At 55.7% G+C, this 19,754-nt stretch overlaps 2 protein-coding genes across 7 annotated transcripts in view; one reads left to right on the plus strand and one right to left on the minus strand.

The window, feature by feature from the left end:
* TIMM22 (translocase of inner mitochondrial membrane 22) lies at window positions 1-7,267 on the plus strand. The gene is made up of 4 exons (XM_036073031.2): window positions 1-509; window positions 2,571-2,767; window positions 4,647-4,719; window positions 6,573-7,267. Exons 1-4 carry the CDS (start codon window positions 272-274, stop codon window positions 6,647-6,649), a joined length of 585 nt encoding a protein of 194 aa, XP_035928924.1. The 5' UTR covers window positions 1-271; the 3' UTR covers window positions 6,650-7,267.
* A 2,031-nt stretch (window positions 7,268-9,298) lies between these two features.
* The window catches only part of ABR (ABR activator of RhoGEF and GTPase), a 171,555-nt gene continuing 161,099 nt past the window's right edge, over window positions 9,299-19,754 (minus strand). For all 6 annotated transcript variants that reach the window (XM_036073026.2, XM_036073029.2, XM_078068095.1 and 3 more), the window contains 7 exons: window positions 18,359-18,418; window positions 17,974-18,083; window positions 17,237-17,376; window positions 16,066-16,200; window positions 14,996-15,101; window positions 12,651-12,798; window positions 9,299-11,980 (listed from right to left, as the gene is read on the minus strand). In XM_036073026.2, the coding sequence (XP_035928919.2) occupies window positions 11,891-11,980; window positions 12,651-12,798; window positions 14,996-15,101; window positions 16,066-16,200; window positions 17,237-17,376; window positions 17,974-18,083; window positions 18,359-18,418 (789 nt within the window). In that variant the 3' untranslated portion in view covers window positions 9,299-11,890. The remainder of the gene's footprint in view (window positions 11,981-12,650; window positions 12,799-14,995; window positions 15,102-16,065; window positions 16,201-17,236; window positions 17,377-17,973; window positions 18,084-18,358; window positions 18,419-19,754) is intronic.

The following is a 19,754-nucleotide window of genomic DNA, read 5'->3' on the forward strand; positions in this document are numbered from 1 at the left end:
GCGCTGCAGCCCCGAGGAAGAGGGCGCTTTCTGGTGACTCTGAATCTTGATGCTGCACGAGCCTGATTCGGTATTCACAAGAAGCTTTTGGGGGAACATCTCTCTTTCGCTGGATGCACGAACGGACTTTGCTGTCGCAGTTTACTGGACTTGTTCGTTGTGGCGAATCTGCCGTTGCGGCACGGTGGCTAGGCGCGCAGGGCCCTGACGTGAAGCTTGCGGAATCTGCTGCGGGAAGAAGAGCGCCAGGGTTTCTCGGGCAACTGCAGTCATGGCGGCGACTGCCCCCAGTGCGGGCGCCTCCGCGCCTGAGGCGGCGGGTTCCGCCGAAGCCCCGCTGCAGTACAGCCTTCTCCTGCAGTACCTGGTGGGCGACAAGCGTCAGCCCCGGCTCCTGGAGCCCGGCAGCCTGGGCGGGATCCCGAGCCCGACCAAGAGTGAGGAACAGAAGATGATCGAGAAGGTGATGGAAAGCTGTGCCTTCAAGGCAGCGCTGGCCTGCGTGGGAGGTGAGGCGAGACTAGGGGGGCCGTTGGGAGGCTGAGGGCTTGGACGGCAGCGGGGTCCTCTGCCAAGAAGACCACGCGCCTGGGAGGCGAGGAGCCCGTGGACCTCGATCTTGACCTCACCCCTGCCTCGATCCGTGAACTCGAGTAACCCTTCTCTAGGCCCTGAGGTTAGTTTTCGCCTCTGGAAGTTGGATCAGCGAATCGGTACTATATGGGTCGGGGCCTGGAGGTTGGTTATAAAATGGTTGACTTCATTCATTCGTTGATTCGCTTTTAAGTAATAATTCTTTGAACAAATTGTTACAAGTAGCCATCACGTGCTCGGCAGTGGAGGGACGGGGTAAGAGACCAGAGCCTGGTTCTCGTGAAACTAACATTTTAATATATATAGAAGCAACAGTGTTGGGAAGGCGCCTGGCAGGAAAGTGGAACATAGGGGAACAGCAAGTGCGAAGGTCTGCCAGGAACCGGCTTCAGGTTTGAAAAACAAAGGCCAGTGTGGCCAATGTGATCAGATGGCGGTGAACAAGGGGGAAAGAAGTCTGGAGCACCCCCCCCTTTAAACCTTTTGAAGGCTTAAATGTATGAATGTATGGTGTCCCTCCTGTAAAGAGGTTGGCCGCATTTGCAGATGAGTTGAAATCTCAATGGGAATGAAAGACAATCAAACAAATATAGTGAGTGCAGGTGTGAAGTATAGTAGAAAGGAAAGAGAGGTGTTTTTTTTTTTTGGTTTGGGGAAGGCTACAAGAGGTGAGACTGCAGCTGTATCTTGAAGGATTGGGAGAATGGGGGTAGAAAAGAGGAAGGGAAATGCCCTTTCAAGTTGGGGGTGGAGTTGCGGATTTGGGCTTTTTGCCTTTAGGCATCAGGGCAGTAACTGATGCACATGATGAACCAGCATGGAGTGTGGAGAAGGAAAGAAAAGTCTGTGGATAGGGAGACGGTATAGGGATTTTGCTAAACCGAACCTCGGTGAGGCCTGGCCTGGGTCTTTGTTCATCATTGTGTCTGACCCTAATAAATCACTTACATATTTGATGAAATGATGAATAAGTCTTTGTAATGCTTCAGAGTGGAAGTGATAAAGGTCCTAGACTAGGATAATTGTGAACATAGGGTTGTGGCGGGGGGAAGCAAAGCAGCAGTCAGAAATGCCCTTGAGGTTTGGAGCTGGAGTGACTGGAAAGGAGCCATAAGTAAGAAAGTCTGGAGGGGAGGTGTCCACGATTTCATTAAACATATATTGACCTTGAGGTGATGAGAGGACATCTATATGGAAATGTCCAGCAGGCTCAGGAAGTTGGGGACAGCAGTGTGTGGTTTGCCATTTGGTAGCTTTGTGACCTTAGGGAAGTTACTTAACCTCCCTGAGCCTCAGCTGCTTCAGCTACAGAATGGAGACGATAATAGTATCAACCTCACAGGACTATTATGAAGAATAAAAGAAGCTGTGACTATAACGCGTCAGAGTAATTGGCACATGGCACTCACTACATGACAATTATGAATGTCACCATCGTCAAGGGAGTGATTTGCAAAGTTGATAGCTGAATATATGAGTATAGACAGAGAGCAGAAGGTTAAAGGTTGAATCTTGAGGAATGTTAGAAAATAAAAGGAGGCGAGGCGCCTGGGTGGCTCAGTCGGTGAAGTGTCTGTCTTCTGCTGAGGTCGTGATCCCAGGGTCCTGGGATCGAGCCTTACATCGGGCTCCCTGCTCAGCGGGGAGCCTGCTTCTCCCTCTCGTCCCCTGCTTGTACTCTCTATCGCCATCTTTGTCTCTCTCTCAAATAAATACATAAAATCTTAAAAAAAAAGAAAAGAAAAGAAAAGGAAGAAATCCAAAGGAAGACAGAGAAACTGTCAACAAGGTCTGGCTTGTATGATGTGGAAACCAGGTAACTGGAGGGTCTGAGTGGCAAGGTGGAGTGGCGGGGGTAGGTAGGGAGTGTCCTCTTTGCTGGTGGCCATCCAAAATGTGTATTTGAGTATGATGACCTCATTACAGTAACCTAGAAAACATGCCAAAGAAATCTTCATTTCTGTGTTTGTTTTTAGGATTTGTCTTGGGAGGTGCGTTTGGGGTGTTCACTGCCGGCATTGATACCAATGTGGGCTTTGACCCTAAGGATCCTTACCGTACGCCGACAGCAAAGGAAGTTCTTAAAGACATGGGACAGAGAGGAATGTCCTACGCCAAAAATTTTGCCATTGTGGGCGCCATGTTTTCTTGCACTGAGTGTTTGGTAGAATCTGTAAGTGTCTCTGCCTTCCGAAAAAGCCTTGCCTGTACCACCTTATGACTTCCTTTTTTTTTGAAGATTTTATTTATTTATTTGACATAGAGATAGAGAACAAGCAGGGGAATGGCAGAGGGAGAGGAAGAAGGAGAAGAAGGCTCCCTGCTGAGCAGAGAGCCTGACTTGGGGCTTGATCCCAGGATCCCGGGATCATGACCTGAGCCGAAGGCAGTCACTTAACTGACTGAGCCACCCAACCCCCTCCCCCTCCATCTTATGACTTCTAAAGAGAAATGTTGATTAGAAAGCAGATCAGAAATGTCTGATACTTGGTAGATTGAATTTTCATTAAGTAGTCCCTAATGTAGGGGCCCCTGGGTGGCTCCGTCGTTAAACATCTGCCTTCAGCTCAGGTCATGATCCCGGGGTCTGGGATCAAGCCCCGCATCGGGCTCCCTGCTCAGCGGGAGGCCTGCTTCTCCCTCTCCCACTCCCCCTGCTTTTGTTCCCTCTCTCACTGTCTCTCTCTCTGTCAAATAAATAAATAAAGTCTTAAAAAATAAAAATAGTTCCTAATTAAACTTTTTGGGCATTTATTGCATTTATTTAGGCTTGCATTATTTTTTAGTTCTCCTTGTAGGCTAGAAGTTGGTTAATGATTTTATTTTTAAAATTTTTTAAAATTCTAGTTAGCATACAGTGTTATATTAGTTTCAGGTGTACAATATAGTGATTCCACACTTCCCTACAACACTTGGTGCTCATCACAACAAGTGCACTCCTTAATCCCCATCACCTATTTCACCCATCCCCCCACCTACCTCCCTTCTGGTCACCATCAGTGTGTTCTCTATAGTTAAGAGTCTGTTTCTTGGTTTGCCCTTCTCTCTCTCTCTCTTTTCCCTTTGCCTGTTTGTTTTGTTTCTTATATTCCACATGAATGAAATAATATGGTATTTGTTTTTCTGTGACTGACTGACTTTGCTTAGCATAATACTCCCTAGCTCCATCCATGATGTTTGAAATGGCAAGATTTCATTCTTTTTTATGGCTGAGTAACATTCCATTGTGTGTATATATCTTTATCACATCTTTATCCATTCGTCAATAGATGGACACTTGGGCTGTTTTCATAATTTGGCTATTGTAGATAATGCTGCTATAAACATCAGGATGTATGTATCCCTTTGAATTGGTATTTTTGTATTCTTTGGGTAGATACCTAGCAGTGTGATTGCTGAATTGTATGGTAGAGTTCTTTTTTTTTTTTTTAAGATTTTATTTTTAAGTAATCTCTACACCAAACATGGGGCTTGAACTCATAACCCTGAGCTCAAGAGAGACACATGCTCCAATAACTGAGCCAGCAGGCACCCCAAGAGTTCTATTTTTAACTTTCTGAGGAACCTCCATACTGTTTTCCAGAGTGATTGCACTAGTTCACATTCCCACCAGCAGTGCAAGGGGTTCCCCTTTCTCCATGTCCTCGCCAACACCTGTTGTTTATTGTGTTTTCAGCCATTCTGACGGGTGTGAGGTGATATCTCATTTAGTTTTGATTTGCATTTCCCTGGTGATGAGAGATGTTGAGCATGTTTTCATGTGTCTGTTAGAAGTTGGTTAATGATTTTAACCGTGAGACTTGTTCGGGACCCAGAGAAGAGATTTTGATTACTCCTCAAATGGCGCACTTGGTTTCAGCGCTCTCGTACCACCTGCAGGAAGCATCCATGAACACATGCAAATTTTAGGAACTGTATTTTGGAAAGCGAAAAGGATTAGGTTTCCTTTGGGGAGGGACTAAATTAGCCAGCTAGAAACCCTGTGTTTTTTTCCCTTAAACATCTTGTCTGGCTTGTTTCTTTGGCTCTGAACTGCGTTTCTCCACCCACAGCACCGGGGAAGGTCAGATGGGAGGAACAGCGTCATTAGTGGCTGCATCACGGGGGGAGCCATCGGTTTCAGAGGTTAGTAAACAGCTCCTGCTTGGTTTGCTTTGTGGCCTTGGACAACGTGCTGTAGTTGACATTCCCAAACACATGCGTGTTCCAGGGACAGCCCAAGGCATATGTGGACACTTGATACTCTTCTCTTCTGACAAGTAAATCAGGTTTACTTTTGCATTAACTTACTTTTGGAAACTTCTAGTATCTAGATCAGGGTTTTTCATCTTTGGCACCGTTGGCATTTTGAACCACATAACTCTTTGCTGGATGGAGAGTGGGGCTGTCCCGTGCATTGTAGGATGTTTAGCAGTATCCCTGGCCTCTACCCACTAGAAGCTAGTAGCATCCCTCAGTTGTGACAGCTGAAAGTGTCTCTCGACATTGCCAAATTCCCCCAGGGGATGAAATCACCCATGGCTGAGAACCACAAAAAAATCTAGATTTTATTTATTTTTTATTTTTTTTTAAATATTTTATTTAGTCATTTGACAGAGACAGACACAGCGAGAGAGGGCACACAAGCAGGGGGAGTGGGAGAGGGAGAAGCAGGCCTCCCGCTGAGCAGGGTGCCTGATGCGGGGCTTGATCCCAGGACGCTGGGATCATGACCCGAGCCAAAGGCAGACCCTCAACTGACTGAGGCACCCAGGTGTTCCCCTTCTTTCCTTTATTAAAAGATTTGTCTATTTTTTTTTTAAGATTTTATTTATTTATTGGAGAGGGAGGGAGAGAGAGTGAGAGCACAAGAATAGGGGAAGGGAGAAGCAGACTCCCCGCTGAGCAGGGAGCCCGATGCGGGGCTCGATCCCGGGACCCCGGGATCATGACATGAGCCGAAGGCAGACACTTAACGACTGAGCCACTAGGCGCCCCAGATCTAGATTTTAGAAAAAAGAACTGCCCTCACATTGAAAAGATGGGAAGAACTTCCTCCTAGTAAGGAATTCCTGAAGTGTATTGATCTGTAGGATAGGACAGGAGCACGACTAGGTCTCATTCAGCCCTGGAGAGCCCATTGATCCAAATGGCAGGCGCTGCTGAACTTTCAGGTCCGTGCATTTCAAGTAGTTCAGACATCTTTCTTAATACCGTACAATTGTCAGTTTTAATATTGTATGTAAGTTATATGGTAATGTCTTTCTGCAGTTGAGGATTCTTAGTGTTCTACCCATTGAAAGCCAGACGGGTATTCTGGAAATGTGGGTTATCAGCAAGAAACAACAAAGAAAACAGTTCTCTGCACTTCTCCTGTCAGTGTGCCCATCAGGAGTGCGGTGTGGGGGGTCAGTGACCTGACTCCTCCGAGGGGCCATTGCTGGGCCACTCGCCCTCTTCCGTGCCTGATTTGCCCAAAACAAAAAGCCTGTTTTCTCCTTCTCGGAGAGGCAGGATGATTTGCCATCATTAAAAGCTGCTTCTGCTCCTCAGACAGCCATTTGTGATTTATAGAGTAACTTTTCCTTTGGTCTTCCCATCGCTCAGCTCTGTCAGCGACGTTGAGAAGCTCAGCTCCCTCCAGGATTGCTTTGATCACCTTCCCAGGAATTTAGTTCATAAACAAGTCAGGGTAACAGGCCATATGCTTTCACTTGCTTCCAAGGGCTGATTCTCTTAACCAGCTTCCTGCCTGTGAGGGGCTGTTTCATGAAACTGGAAATCATAATTTTTTGGAATGAGAAAAGTTGAACATACAGCTAGATAAAGCACACTGGGGTAGATTGTGGACTTCCTGGGAGTCTTACAGATCCGACGGGTCGGTCGGACGACAGAATGTCGACACCGGTTTCTTCGCCGCCGTGGCTAGGCAGACTTCTGAGGGCAGCCTGACTCGGTGTCTGTCACCCCAGGTAATGTCATTTCTGCTTGCTTTACAGCTGGCTTAAAGGCCGGGGTCATTGGGTGTGGAGGTTTTGCTGCTTTCTCTGCTGCCATTGATTATTACCTACGGTGAGAGTTCCTGCCTCCAGGGAAGGACGCTGCCAGCCCAGCATCAGAGCTGCTCTGTGGAGCCCAGTTTTGTCCCACTGCAGGGCCCTCGCTTCAGAGACCGCAGGCCTTTGTTTTCCCTCCTACCGTTGGTGTCGTGAGGGAGCCACCTGGCTGCCGCCTACCTCCACCTCTGAGGAGCCGCATTCTCTGCTCCTGGGTTCCCGCCCCGCTGTGTGGGGGATGTGCCATGCCAGCCTCTCTCGGGCAGATCAGGAGTGTGTTGACTGGTAGGAATGAAGTTCCCTAAAGGTTCCGTCCCGACCACGGCTGGCCCTCCGGTGGTTCCGTGCGGTGGGACCTGAGGTGACTGGACATGTACCAGGAAGCTCGTGTACTTCGGAACTCCACGCGGTCGTCCGTCCCACATGGCAGGACAGAGTAAATGTAGACTGGCCAACCCATCGTGTCATTTTGTTTAGTGTTCTGCGATCTTTGTTTAAAAAGTTAGATTATAGTTTAAAAGGTTGGTTGGTTTTTCGGGGGGAGGAACAGTGACAGCGTGGTCCCATCCCCTCCTCCTCCACTTCCCATTACGAACAATAAAGGCTTTTCATACCATAAAATAAATGAATAAATAAAAGGTTGGTTTATTTTTATTTTCAAATTCCATGAGTCCCAAAAATGGTGCCAGGTGGCCCAGAGATTGGACATCCAGAGGGAGGGTGAGAAAGTTCCTGAGAAGTGTGGGAATGTTCGATTCTCAGGGTTTGCAGAATAGCGTTCTGAGATTGTTACTTCAGCCAGGGCCTGCCCTCTAAGACGCCCAGCCCAGCCGTGTCCTAGGATACACTGAAATTCCATGCATAAGCCCTGGCTTCTTCTAAAAATCCTGTGGGCTGGCTGATGGGAATGCCTGCGGTCCGGGCCACACTGGTTTTAGGCTCTGACCGCTGGACCAGGCCCAGCTCAAGGACACGCTGTGTGAAGAGTCCTGCTGTGGTCCTCCTGATGAGTCCATCAGCAGCGGCTGGTGAAGATCAGACGGTGTTGAGGGGCCATTCTCCACTACCCTTGTTCTCTGGTACCAGGTTTTTTTGTTTGTGTTTTTTTTAAAGATTTTATTTATTTATTTGACAGTGAGAGAGGGAACACAAGCAGGGGGAGAGAGAGAGGGAGAAGCAGGCCTCCCGCTGAGCAGGGAGCCCGATGGCGGGCTCCATCCCAGGACCCTGGGATCATGACCTGAGCCGAAGGCAGATGCTTAACGACTGAGCCACCCAGGCGTCCCTGTTTGTTTTGACACATTAGTGTTTTTTATTTGACCTAATGGTCTTTTTCTGACAAAAGAAACTCAGCCTAATTGTGTGCCCCGGAGCAAAAAAATAGGCTTTTATGGTTGGGATCTGCTGTGAGTGCTTCTTCACTCTGGTCCTTTGGTGAGGACACGAAGGGAATGAGCTCAGGCTTTCCCACGTGGGGAAATCATAGGCTTGGTGGGGCCGTGTAATTCCAGCCACCTTCAGCCAGCAGTAACGTCTCCTGTTCTGTACATTGACTCCTTCACCTTGTTTTGCTTTCTCCCCTTTTTACTGCTGTCTTCTAGCTTACGCCGCCCCCCCCAACCAGAATTCAGACTTGGCTGAAACGTCCAGATGTCCAGGGGTGTGTGTGTATGTGAGTGAGGACGTCAAACTCAGCCGGTAACCCCTTCCTCTGGCCACGCCTGCTGCTTCCTCGGCAGTGGACGGGAGCTGACGCACAGGGCTTATGTCCTTGTGTGGTGGAGTCTTGTAATATCCAGCCCAGTCTCACAGGTCTGAGGCTTCACTGCTCCTTAGCTAGCTGGAGTATCCTCAGAGGCCTGGGGACAAAGTCAGGAGTGTTTCCTATACTGTCCTAGGTAAGTCACTTCTAAGCCCTTGGAGGGCAAGAGCAGATGCTCCTAGCTGGCAGCTGGCAAAGCGCCTGGATGCCTGGCAGGGAGGGTCCCGTGTGCTGAGCGAGGCCCGGAAATGCTGCCTCTCTGACTGCCTCGGAGCAGATGAGCCCTCGGGCTGTCAGTAGCCATCATTTCAATAAGCCAAGCGTCGTCCACATGGACTATTCAGTCAAGAAAGGAGATGAATAGTTTCCTGTTTTAGATGGCTAAGGAGTCAGTATGAGCTCATAAACCAAACACCAACTTTCAGAGACATCTGTTCCTGATCTCCAGAATAAACATAGTGTCCAATGGCTTAGGCTGGTGGGAACCTCTGTCAACCCCACTGGCTCTCCTAAAGGGAGGCCGGGCCCCCCAGGGGATCCAGCCTCTCCAACAATCAGACTGGGCCAAAAGGCTGCCCCAAAGACGCCCACTTCTGATGAAAATGTAGAGAAAAGTTTGCATAAAATAAGAAGCCTCCAGTTGGATCGACACCTTTCTGCCATCTCTCGGAGGGATACTGATGGCCAGGTCTTTGGTGGGGCGTTTGTCCTTCATGAAAGGAATCTCGCTGGTGACCGACTTGGAGGCCCCTGTGAAGCACAGGCTGAAGGGAAGCTCAGGGGACGTTAACTAGGGGCATAGATTTCTGGAAACTCACATCTGGAGACAGCTGGAAGAGTTAAATATTTAGATTGGTGGTCTTCCTTGGACTACTGAGTATACAAATGTCCACACCACAGGGCTGAGTTGTGTGCAAATGTTGGGGCTTTGCATTTTTTTTATTAACATTTTCCTCTCACGTGGTTTACATCAATTTATAATAATCTACATAAGTTGAAACAGAACATAGACCAAAAAAAAATACATCCTTACCAACTTATTAAAGTCCGATATTAATGAAGGTTCCCACCCTACCTGTATCAGCAAAAACTGGCAGCCCACAGCCGTTGCCAGCAGGGACAGGTGTCCCCGTGTCCCCATGGCCTGTCTGCTGGGCTCCTGTCGGCACAGCCTGCCCTGCTGGGCACCGTGGTCGGGGGTTTTGGGCTGCACGGTCCCTGACTTTTGGGACCACCCATGGGCTCCTTCCTTGGTGCAGCTTAGTCCATGTCTGGTACCTGCCCCTCCCCACCCTGGGGGTGGAATTCATAAATATTCTGAGCCGTTTGCATTTCTCAGCCCCTCCAGCCTTCCTCCCTAAGCCAGCTTGGGGGCTGCGGTAGCTACCTGATGCCGAGGAGCAAACCTCTTGTTTCGGGGAGGTGGGAGACACCCATCTGGGGCTGTAACTAGCTCTAGCTGGGCCTCCAGTTCACTACCATCAATGGCTTTGGAAGCAAGAACCTTCCATGCCACCCACCAACTCCTGAGTGCTGAGCAGAGACTCCAGGGATGATCACAGGCTGGGATCTTTAGACTCAAGTGGTGGTCTTTCTCCACCTCCTGTCCCAGGCCGCAGGGCTCCTTGCTAAGCTGCCAGCAGACGGCTACGTGGTCAGAATCATTTCCCTCCTCTTAGGCATTTCTTTCCTCAGGTGTGCACAGAATGTGCACCGTTCTGCCCAAGACTGGGCCACAGGTGTAAACACCTTGGGAAAGCGCCCGCCTCTCACCGAGCCAGTGCTACGGCTTTAGGGCCAGCAAACCCTTCTTTAGAACTCAGCCCTGAGCACAAGCTGAAGGAGCTGTTCTCTCCGACCCGGAGGGCCTAGAATCTGCTCTCTGCCACCTAGGAGAGCCAGAAAGCCGTGTGCTCAAGCCCCCGCCACCCGGGAGCCTTTGCCCTCCCAGGCCAGCGGCTCAGATGGGAGGAAACTGCGCTTGGGGGATACTTCTCATTCCTCTCTGGCACGGAGAGGTGGGCCTCAGAGTGGGGACTAGAACCTGCTGATCTCTCCTCTGGAGCAGGGTGTCGACAAGGAATGTCCCCAGCAAAACCCAGTCCCAAGAGAGGCAGGTGCTCGTGACTCCCCAACGCCTGGAGTTTCCGAGAGTTCACCCTAAAGGCCGCGTCTGGAAGCTGTGGGCGGGGAGGCAGCACCATGGTGGCTGGCTACTGGGGCCGTGCCGGTCTTTGCCGGGCCCCGGAGCACACGTGGCCGTGGCGGCCGTCCCGTGGCAGTGCGTGGCTGTGGAGGATTGTACAGTCTAAGGCGAAGGCACCGCAGGGTCCGCGTGGTGCCGGGAAGGGCTGCCTCCTGGGCGGAGCCTGCCTGTTTCCGGACACCTGCTTCAGCCATCTCGCTGCCCTCCTAGAGACCTGGCTCCCCTAGAAAAGCCACTATAACGCCTTGCTGCCGAGAGCCGCTTTCCCCCAACTTCGGGCCGCAGTGCTCCGTGGCGCTCCTCTGTATGTCCCACCTATCTTGTTTGCTCAGTGGCCCGACTCGCCCACCTCCCCCCGTTCGTGACCCTCTGGCTCTCTTGATATCAGGTCACTTGTGAGTCTTGACACTCAAAGGAAATAGAACACCAGGGGAAAAGGAACTGAAAAGCAGAAGAAACAGTCAAAGATGCCTCACTAGGAGGCAGGAGATAGAACAGATAAACCCCAGAAATGGAGATTGTCAGGTGGAAATTCCAGATCGGCTCTGTAGCTCTGTGCTAAGCTGAGGATTAGTGTGAGGCTGTCTCCCTGTCCAACGTGGGCACAGGCAGCAAGGCCAAGCAGGTGTGCTTCCACAGGCGGCGGATGGGGTGGGGGGGCCGGGGGGGGCCGGGGGGGGCAGCAGGCACAGCCTCGGACGGGCCACTGCCGCCGCCGCCCAGGGCCTCCTCAGCTTCCAGTGATAGAGCGAAAACCAAGGCTGCACATGCATGTGGGCAGGCCGGGAGGAGGGGAGGGTGGAGGCAAACCGAGGGGACGCTGCCCGGAGACTGCAATCTGGGAGCAGGGCCAAGAGAGGATCAGCCGGCCGCAGTGACAGAGCGCAAAATAAAAGCCCTTGGACTGGACCGGGCGGGGCAGGGGGGGAGAGTGTCGGAGGGACCGAAAGAACAAAGCAGGCTGTCCGTATGCCCATACTGGGCCGGTCACTGCCATTTCTGCAGGACAGACAGACAGGAACCCGTTCCCCAACGGCACGGGGCATGAGACACAACGCGAGGGACAGAATGCAGGGCCCGGGGCGCGGCGCTGAGGCTGGGGGCTGGGGCGGCTGCTTTGTACAGGGCGGCATGGAAGATGCACGGATTCCAGTTCGGGGAAATTGGTGTCCCTTGGAGGCTGGAGCACTGGGGTTGGGAGTTTTCGATGGGAGTCTTTCAAGTCTGTGTTGGGCCCCCGGCTGGAGAGGCCGGCCCGGCTCGCCGCCCGCCCCCAGCAGCTCCCGCCTTGGGCTACACGTCGGTGGAGAAGTACAGTGTGTTCCGCTTCAGTTCTGCGAAGGAAATGGGGGGGTGCTGCAGGTAGTAGAGGAGGACCTGGACCTGTGGGGGGGACGGGGAGACTCAGGCTGGGCTCCTTGGCCTCCTGGCCCTCCTCCCATCTGCCCAGAAGAAGCGGTCGCCGGGGGTCCCCTCTGTGCCACCCTGTCCCTGCCCCCAGGCCGTCTCAGGCCGCTGCCCCCCCCGCCCCCCGCCAGCCCAGGGGTGTGTGCCCATTGGCAGCAGTAGACGGCACCTCGGGGCAGAGGCTGGGGAGCCTGCGGCCACCTCCCCAACCTCAGTCGGAAGCTTCCGACCCGCTCCAGAGGTTGGCTTTGGCTGGGCAGCCCTGCCTCCGGACCGGACTCTGACCTGGATCTTGTAGGGACTCCAGAGACGTTTCCTCACGCTGGAAGCAATCCTAGAGCTTCCACACGGGAGGACAAGGCCCCCAGAGGTCTCCTCGGCCCTGAGCCTGCCGTCCGAGACTGCGGCACTCCCACCCAGGACTGCGGTCAGCACCGGGGGCCCCCGGTCCGGGCTCACGCTTCTTTTGTTTTGTTTTGGTCTCGGAGGCGGGACTGTCCGGAGCCCTGCCTCCCCGGTGACATCCTACAGACCATCCACCCAGCAGCTCAGCAGGGACGGGCCGTGGGACTCCGAGCTGCTCTCTCTCCGCCCTGCGGGGAAGCCCGTGGCGCGACCCGAGCAGCCCAGGCCGTGCCAGTGGTACCTGGGCCATGACATCATGGGACCAGATGTCTGCAGCCGACGTGAGGTGTGCTTTGCTCTCCACTTCCGACGGTCTCAGTAACGTGGGGCCAAACACAGTAGCCAGGTTGTGAAGGGACATTTTGTTGATAGGTTCCTTCTCAGCAACCCTGAAAGGGGTGGCGGGGGGAGAGAGAAAAAAAAAGGCATTTCTCAGCAGCCACTCGGAGCTCCAGACGCTTGGCCTGAGCTATAACTCCTGGGACGATTCCCAGAAGGTGGGTACTAGCCGCCCTTCCTGAGGGTAGAGACCTCTTGGTAGGGAGGGACTAAGCCCGCGGACCACGTCTCCAGCTCTGTCCCAGGACGTTCCTGTATTGGATTCCTAGCTCCCGGGGCCACCCCTTGACGGTGAACTGCCAAAGCCAGAAGGACCTGCTCCAACTCCTTCCCCTCGAGGAGGATGACGTTCCTGACTCGAGAACCTTCCCTGTCCCGCTCATCACAGCCCTGTAAGACCAAGACCTCGAAGTACAGAGGTGGGACGTGACTTGCCCGAGGTCACACGGCTAGCCCGTGGCAGAGCTGGGGTCTGACCCCACGCCGTCTGCCTCCGAGCCTGTGCTCTCCCCAGGGTCAGCCGAGCCGCTGCGAGTGGCCTCGGGGGGTGGGGGTCCCAGAGGAGGGGGCCGCGGCTCCGGCAGCAGTCGCGAACTAGACCCTGGGCTCTGCTGAGGCAAGACAGCCCTGATCACAGATGGGAGCCCGGGGGCTGTTCTCCCGTGCCTTTCCAGAAGGGTCTTTCTCGCGGGACCCCAGAGTTGCCTCCCTTTGGATCTTTCTCTGCTTCTCTTGCGCAACAGGCCCCATGCTCAGTAGATATTTCCCCGGAGTGACAGTGGGGGCTGCCATCTGGCTGGCGTCCAGGCAGACCCAGTACCACCCAACACATCACAGAGGCCCTGGGCCTCCATGAGGCCCAGGAATGTTTCTGGGGCTGAGACCACTCACCCCGAGCAGTGCCCCCCACTCTGACTGCTTTGGAAACGGGCAAACACTTGCATGCCAGGAGGTAGCTGTGCAGCCGGCCCAGCCCCCCTACACACACACACACCCTACACACCCCTACACACACACACACACACACACCCCAGCCCCCCTACACACACACACACACACACAGCCCCCCTACACACACACACCCCTACACACACACACACACACCCCTACACACACACACACACAGCCCCCCTACACACACACCCCCCCACACACACACCAGCCGGGGGCCCAGATGTGGGAACAGAGTGCCCGGTTCCCAGGTTGGCAAACCTAATGAACTTGCCCTCCCCACTCCTCCTCTGTGCGTCCTTCCCACAGTGCTCGCCAAACTCTGGGAACTGGTTGGGGCTCCAGTTCGGCCAGAGCAGAGGGAAAATGCCTTACGACGGGTAAGATAGGACCGCGGCCGCAGGCGCCGCCAGGTCCCCGCTGGCCCTCGAGAGCTGGCCTGGCGGAGCCACAGCCCGCGCATGGGCCTGGGGCCTGGAACTGAGCTCGGGGAGGAGCAGGCCCCAGCTCCGGGGGCTCCCTGGTCCCAGGTGGCAAGTGGATTGAAGGGACACCAGGAGCTTTCCCTCCCCATTTACACCCGGACCAGGGCTGGGCGCAAAAGCGAGAGGCGAGGACACCGTGGGCTGGCTTCAGTTCCGAGCTCTGCTGCAGGCAGCAGCTCGAGCAGCTCTCGGTCAGACCCCACGACAGAAGGGGTGGGGGAGAAGGCACGAGGGGACAGCTCAGGACTCGGGACACGTGCCTTCCAAGGACAGAGCCGTTGCCAACCCCAAGCAAAGCCCTGCTGGGCTGGGGCTCAGTTTCCCTGTCTGTTAGATGAGGTGCAGGTCGAGACCAGCGGGTTGCAAACTTTGGACTGTGACCCACGGCAAACACATTTTACGTTATAACCCAGGACACGCAACTGCGTGTAACCGAACCGAACGACACGCACGCTACGGCTCGCAGCGGCCCCTAGGCTGTCCGTTCCCGTCCGTTTAAAACTGTGAAGTGGACTGAAGGACCACGGACTGCAAGATCCATCCACAGTCCGTGGCCCTGGCACTGCCTTCTAAGCGGCGTATGGCCGATGTGTGAGGCTGCTATTAGGACCCAAATATTTCTCAAAACAGAAGAATTTGAAGGCAAGAGTTTGAAAAGCAAACTCTTACCCTGTGATGGATGAGCCAGCAGAGGCGAGCACCCATGAGGAAGAGCTGAGGGGCTGGGACACCGGGCAGATGTGTCCTCCCCTGCTGGGGCCTGCGCTGGGCTCCCTGCCCCCCTCCCCCCGGCTGGGCCCCAGCTCATTACCTTTTCAAGTGTTCCAGCAGGAAGAGGAAGGTGATGAGGTTGGGGTCGGGCAGGGTGCGGAGCAGGTGCATCATGCAGTTTTCCTTGGCAGCAGGGTCCGACAGGGCTGTGGGGAGAGCGGGGCTAGGGCGGGGCTCGGCTCCCAGGTGGGGAGGCCCAAGCCAGCGCCCCCATGGCCAGGAGGCTAAGGGACACCGAGGGAGAGCCCAGGCTGCAGGGGTGAGGGGAGCAGACCCTGCAGGGAAGGAAGGGCCTGGTATCTTCCCAAGGGTGGGCTACGAACAGCTGGTTCCTGTAGAAGCCCCCACCCGTGACCTGCAGCTCAGTCAGGAGGCAGGCTGGCGGGGAGCGGGCACCCTCCCGCCCCTCCCGCCTTGCCATGCCCCCCCCCCGGCCGGGGTCTAGGGGGCAAAGCTTAGGGCAATGAGGACACTGCTTTGAACGCTTCCTCTCTTTCAACTGCCTGTGATGCTAGAGCAGGCAGTGAACAGCCTTCCAAGGGGCTCCTCACTCCCTGTGGTGGCTGAAGCTCTGATCTGCCCCGGGAGGAGGTAGGGGGGAAGGAGGCGGGGGGGGGGGGGGAGGAAGTGGAGGGGGCGTGAGGAGGCAGGGGGGAGGCAGGAGGGAGGTGCCCAGAGCCCCGCCAGCGGAGGCCCTCAGCTTCGGCGCCCCCAGGGCACCCGTGAGAGTGGGAGGGCGCTGCTCTGGAAGGCTGGGCGCCGGCCACCTGCAGTGCACTCCCGCCAGGCTCGGCTGGCTCTGGGACGCTGGCCCTGACCACCCCCCTCAGGGCACATTTCCCCGGACGCCTGCTTTCCAGGCAAGGAGGCCGGTATTCGAGGAGGAAGCACAGAGAGCAGCCCACGGGGCCAAGAGGGGAGCGAGGCAGGCGACAGAGGGTCCAGCCTCTGGCTCAGGCCCCAGCGGGTCACACCCCACCCTCTGGGCCACTCGGCCACGCCGCCCCAGAGCACTGGGCGGCTCCACAAGCCAGGGAAGCCACGGGTCTCCTGCCCTTCGCTGTCAGGGAGGCCCGGCTCGGCCCGGCCCTCAGTCCCCCAAAGCCTCACCGATGCCCTCCATGAAGGCTGGGTAGAGTCGGTCTGTGAGGAGGGGCTCGGGCAGCTCCCGGAAGTAGAGCTTCAGGGTGCCGGCAATGGCGTTGATGTCCGTGTCACTCAGCATCAGCAGGATGTCCTTGTTATCTGCGGGGGAGGTGCGCGATGGGGACTGGGCCCGCCTGAGCCCCCTCCTTCCACGCAGTCCTCAGCCAGGCGCGGGGGGGGGGGGGCCGCTCCATCCCGCACGACCCAGCCACAGCCGGGGAAGCCCCCTCCCACCCCCTCTCCGCTCTGGCCTCCCCAGGAGAGGCAGGATATAGGCGGCGGCCACAGGTGGTCAGTGACTCAGCCCCGTGGGGGAGGGGAGCCCCGTGCGCCAGTCGGAGTTCTGCAGCCACACTCCCACCACACGTCACACACCCTCTCTGGAATCTCCCCGCTGCCAAGCCTCTCTCTGGAAGGCCCTGCACACTTTTTTCCACGTAAAATCCTGTTCCGACAAAGCGTCGGCTTCCAGGTTGCACAGAGGCGCCGTCCCCAGCCCCGCACCCCAGGCTTCCCGAACACGGGCCCCGCCTCGGCTCCCACGGGTCAGCCGTGCCCGGCCAGTTCAGGCCTCCTGGCTCCCGCAGCCTGACCCAGGCAGATGGGGGAGAGAAGCACCGGGAAGGGCAGGCCCCCCCACGGAGGGGTTTACAGAGCTAGACTGCAATGCCCCTCCCGAAGGGCGCTCAGGGCTCTGGAGGCAGCAGAGGGGAGCCCGAGTCAGCCCAGGTTCGAAGCCCTTCAGTCTCCTCACCGCCCCCCAGGCACCAGGGAGCTAGCGAGAAAGCCAGCAACACTGGAGTAAGAAAGATCTGAGTTGAAAGAAGGCGCAAAGCCTACAAGCTGGGCAATCCTGAGCAAGGGACGTGGCCTCTCTGAGCCTCAGTTCCTTATCTGGACCAGTGGGTAAGGGACTGGAGGGGAGGGGGTTCCACGAGCGAACAAGGCAGGTTCCTCGCATCAGAGACTCAGAGATGGCCCAGCGCGTGCGACACTGGACCGCCGTTCACAGAACAAGGCCCCTCTGCCATAGGCGACCTGGGGCCTCTCCGGAGAAGGCCTCTGGTGCTCCCGGGCTCCCGGGAGGGGGGCGCCCTCTCCCCACCGCTGCCCCGGCGGGGCCTCCCTCACTCACTGGCATCGAAGACGGCCTTCAGCGCCTGGATGTCCGTGGCTACCCCCGATATCCGGTAGATGCCGACCTCCTCGATGCCTCTCTTCTCCACCTCCTCCACACACTGCCGCACGATATAGGGCACCTTGGAGCGCTCCCGCCTGGGGGGGAGGGGCTGTGAGGGGGGGCGGAGGGCCTCCCCTCCCCGCGACCCGGAGCCCCTCCCCGCCCCGGCCGGCTGCAGGACAGAGGGGACAAAGGCAGGAGGAGGTTTGGGAGACAAGCCCAAAGACTCTGAGACAAGAATGTTCCTGAGAACACAGAGCTCAGCTTCAAATGCTTATGCGGGACCCACACATGGTCGCCTGAGGCAGGTGGCTGAAGTCCTGGAGACAAGAGCAGTGGAGGGGGCAGTGGGCAGCGGAAGGGGGCAGCCCCCCCAGATTCCCGCCTGCTGTGGCCGAGCCTCGCCGTGGGCCTGCGTCCCCAGAGTTTCGCATTTACTCTAAGACACTGCCGGTCCGGATGCTCACGGGCCATCTCCCGGCGTTTAAGTGCTGGCTTGTTTACTTCTGAAGCATGTGTGAGACGGAGCCCTACCTCTGCGGGCCACTTCTGCCTCCGAACAGGCCGCCCCTGACTCCCGAGCTGGGGGGTGAGTGCTGAGGGGCCAGGCGGGCAGGGAGGGCTGGGCGGCAGGGGGCTGGCCGGGGCCCCGGGTGCTAAGGCCACCACTCCGGCGCCAGGGGGGCACCTACTTAGTCACCACGCTTATCTTGACGCCAAAGACGCCAGTCTGCTTTTTGGACGGGGTCCTCTTCAGGCTCATATCCCGGCTGGTGAACTTCATGGAGAACTCCACTTTGATCTGGTTGGGGGTGAGGCAGGCACAGGTCCCCCAGGGTATGAGTGCCTGAGGAGAGCCTCCAAAACACGGGTCCCCTCCCCAGGACGGCCGCCAAGGGCTGCCTCTACCACCCAGGGCTCCCTGAAACACCTACGGGGGGGGGGGAGTGGGAAGGGCGTGGGCATAGGGGAGGGGAGAGGGACTGGGCTGAGGGGACAGGGGGCAAGACAGCCCCCCGAGGACAGCAGCCTGGGGCCCACCCACTGTGTGGACATTTCCTGTCTCTCCCGGCTCACCCCATTCATCTCAATCACATCCGTGTGCCAGTTCTTGGTTTCTACGGTCTGTGGATCCAACTGCAGAGAAAGAAAGAAAGAGGACGTGAGCGCGAGGGACGGAGATGGCAGCTCGGGATGGGGGGGGCCTAGAGCCGACGGCTGCTCATAGCGGGCTCAGTGGTCAGGAAGGCAGAACCGGGGCCCGAGGCTTCTCTGGAAATCAGCCCTTCAGAGTGGCGCCAGCCCCCAGCCCCTCCTGTCCTGGCTGGTAAAGGATGCCTGACTCCGTGAAGGAGCTGGGGCTCTGGCCCATCCCCTTCTGAGATGGGTATTCTCACCCACTTCACAGATGCACACACTGAGGCTCACAAACAGGAGGCCACTGGCTCAACCACCAGGATTGGAGTCGCCAGGGGGCGCTGTGGCCAGTGTGTTCGGAGGTGCTGAATGGGGGCCAGCAGAGGTCAGGGGCCCGTCTCAGGAGTCAGGCTGCCTGGGTCCGAATCCCAGCACTGCCACTGCCACTGCCACGTGTGACCTTGGGAAGTTCTGACCGTGGCTCAGCCTCCTCTGTGTCTTCTGCTCCCTGCAGCCAGTAGCAGAAGCTGCCCGGCCGGAAGGCTCCCCGAGATAACTGGGGGTGAGCAGCTGGCCTCCAAGGAGGAAAACACTCTGGGGGGGGCGGCCCCCGGATTGGGCGGGAGCCCCAGGAAGTGGGGAGAGCAGGGGAGGCTCAGAGGCATCCCTCACAGGGGACCGGACGGGACTCCGCTCCTCTGACTCAGGGGCCTTCAGACTGTTTTTCCTTGTGCACCCACATAATGATTTTGAAAAATTATGCACTCCCCAGCACATTTGCAACTCGACATCTGAATATTTCCAAAGCAAGTTTAAATAGTTGCAAGGAATATAACTTCCAGGATAATGTAAATATTTACATCTTAAAATAAAACTGTGACATCATTCTTTTCAATATATTCCGTGGGATCCAATTACCACAGCGATCTGCTACCCACCATCATTCATGAGGAAAATACAAGCTCTCCTTTCCCTTGTATACACCCTGCATTGTTTCTTTCTTCTCCCAATGAATTTTGTCCTACTTTGTACTTTTCTGTCTTAAAGTCTTTTATTCATCACCCTATTATATTTTGCCTCAACAAAAATATCTGTAAGGGGCGCCTGGGTGGCTCAGTCGTTAAGCATCTGCCTTCGGCTCAGGTCATGATCCCAGGGTCCTGGGATCGAGTCCCGCATTGGGCTCCCTGCTCAGCGGGAAGCCTGCTTCTCCCTCTCCCAACCCCCCTGCTTGTGTTCCAGCTTTCGCTACCTCTCTCTCTCTGTCAAATAAATAAAATCCCTAAAAAAAAAAAAATCTTAAAAAAAAAAAGAATCTGCCTATCCTCCCAAGCAG

The sequence above is a fragment of the Halichoerus grypus genome, chromosome 2 (genome assembly GCF_964656455.1).
Source record: "Halichoerus grypus chromosome 2, mHalGry1.hap1.1, whole genome shotgun sequence".
NCBI lineage: Eukaryota > Metazoa > Chordata > Mammalia > Carnivora > Phocidae > Halichoerus > Halichoerus grypus.

Excerpts from the sequence above, each read along its gene's own strand:
- TIMM22 (XM_036073031.2), top strand. The coding sequence starts at position 272 with ATGGCGGCGACTGCCCCCAGTGCGGGCGCCTCCGCGCCTGAGGCGGCG. Across the intron at positions 2,768-4,646 it reads CTGAGTGTTTGGTAGAATCT|CACCGGGGAAGGTCAGATGG; the intron begins GTAAGTGTCTCT and ends CTCCACCCACAG. Across the intron at positions 4,720-6,572 it reads GGGAGCCATCGGTTTCAGAG|CTGGCTTAAAGGCCGGGGTC; the intron begins GTTAGTAAACAG and ends CTTGCTTTACAG.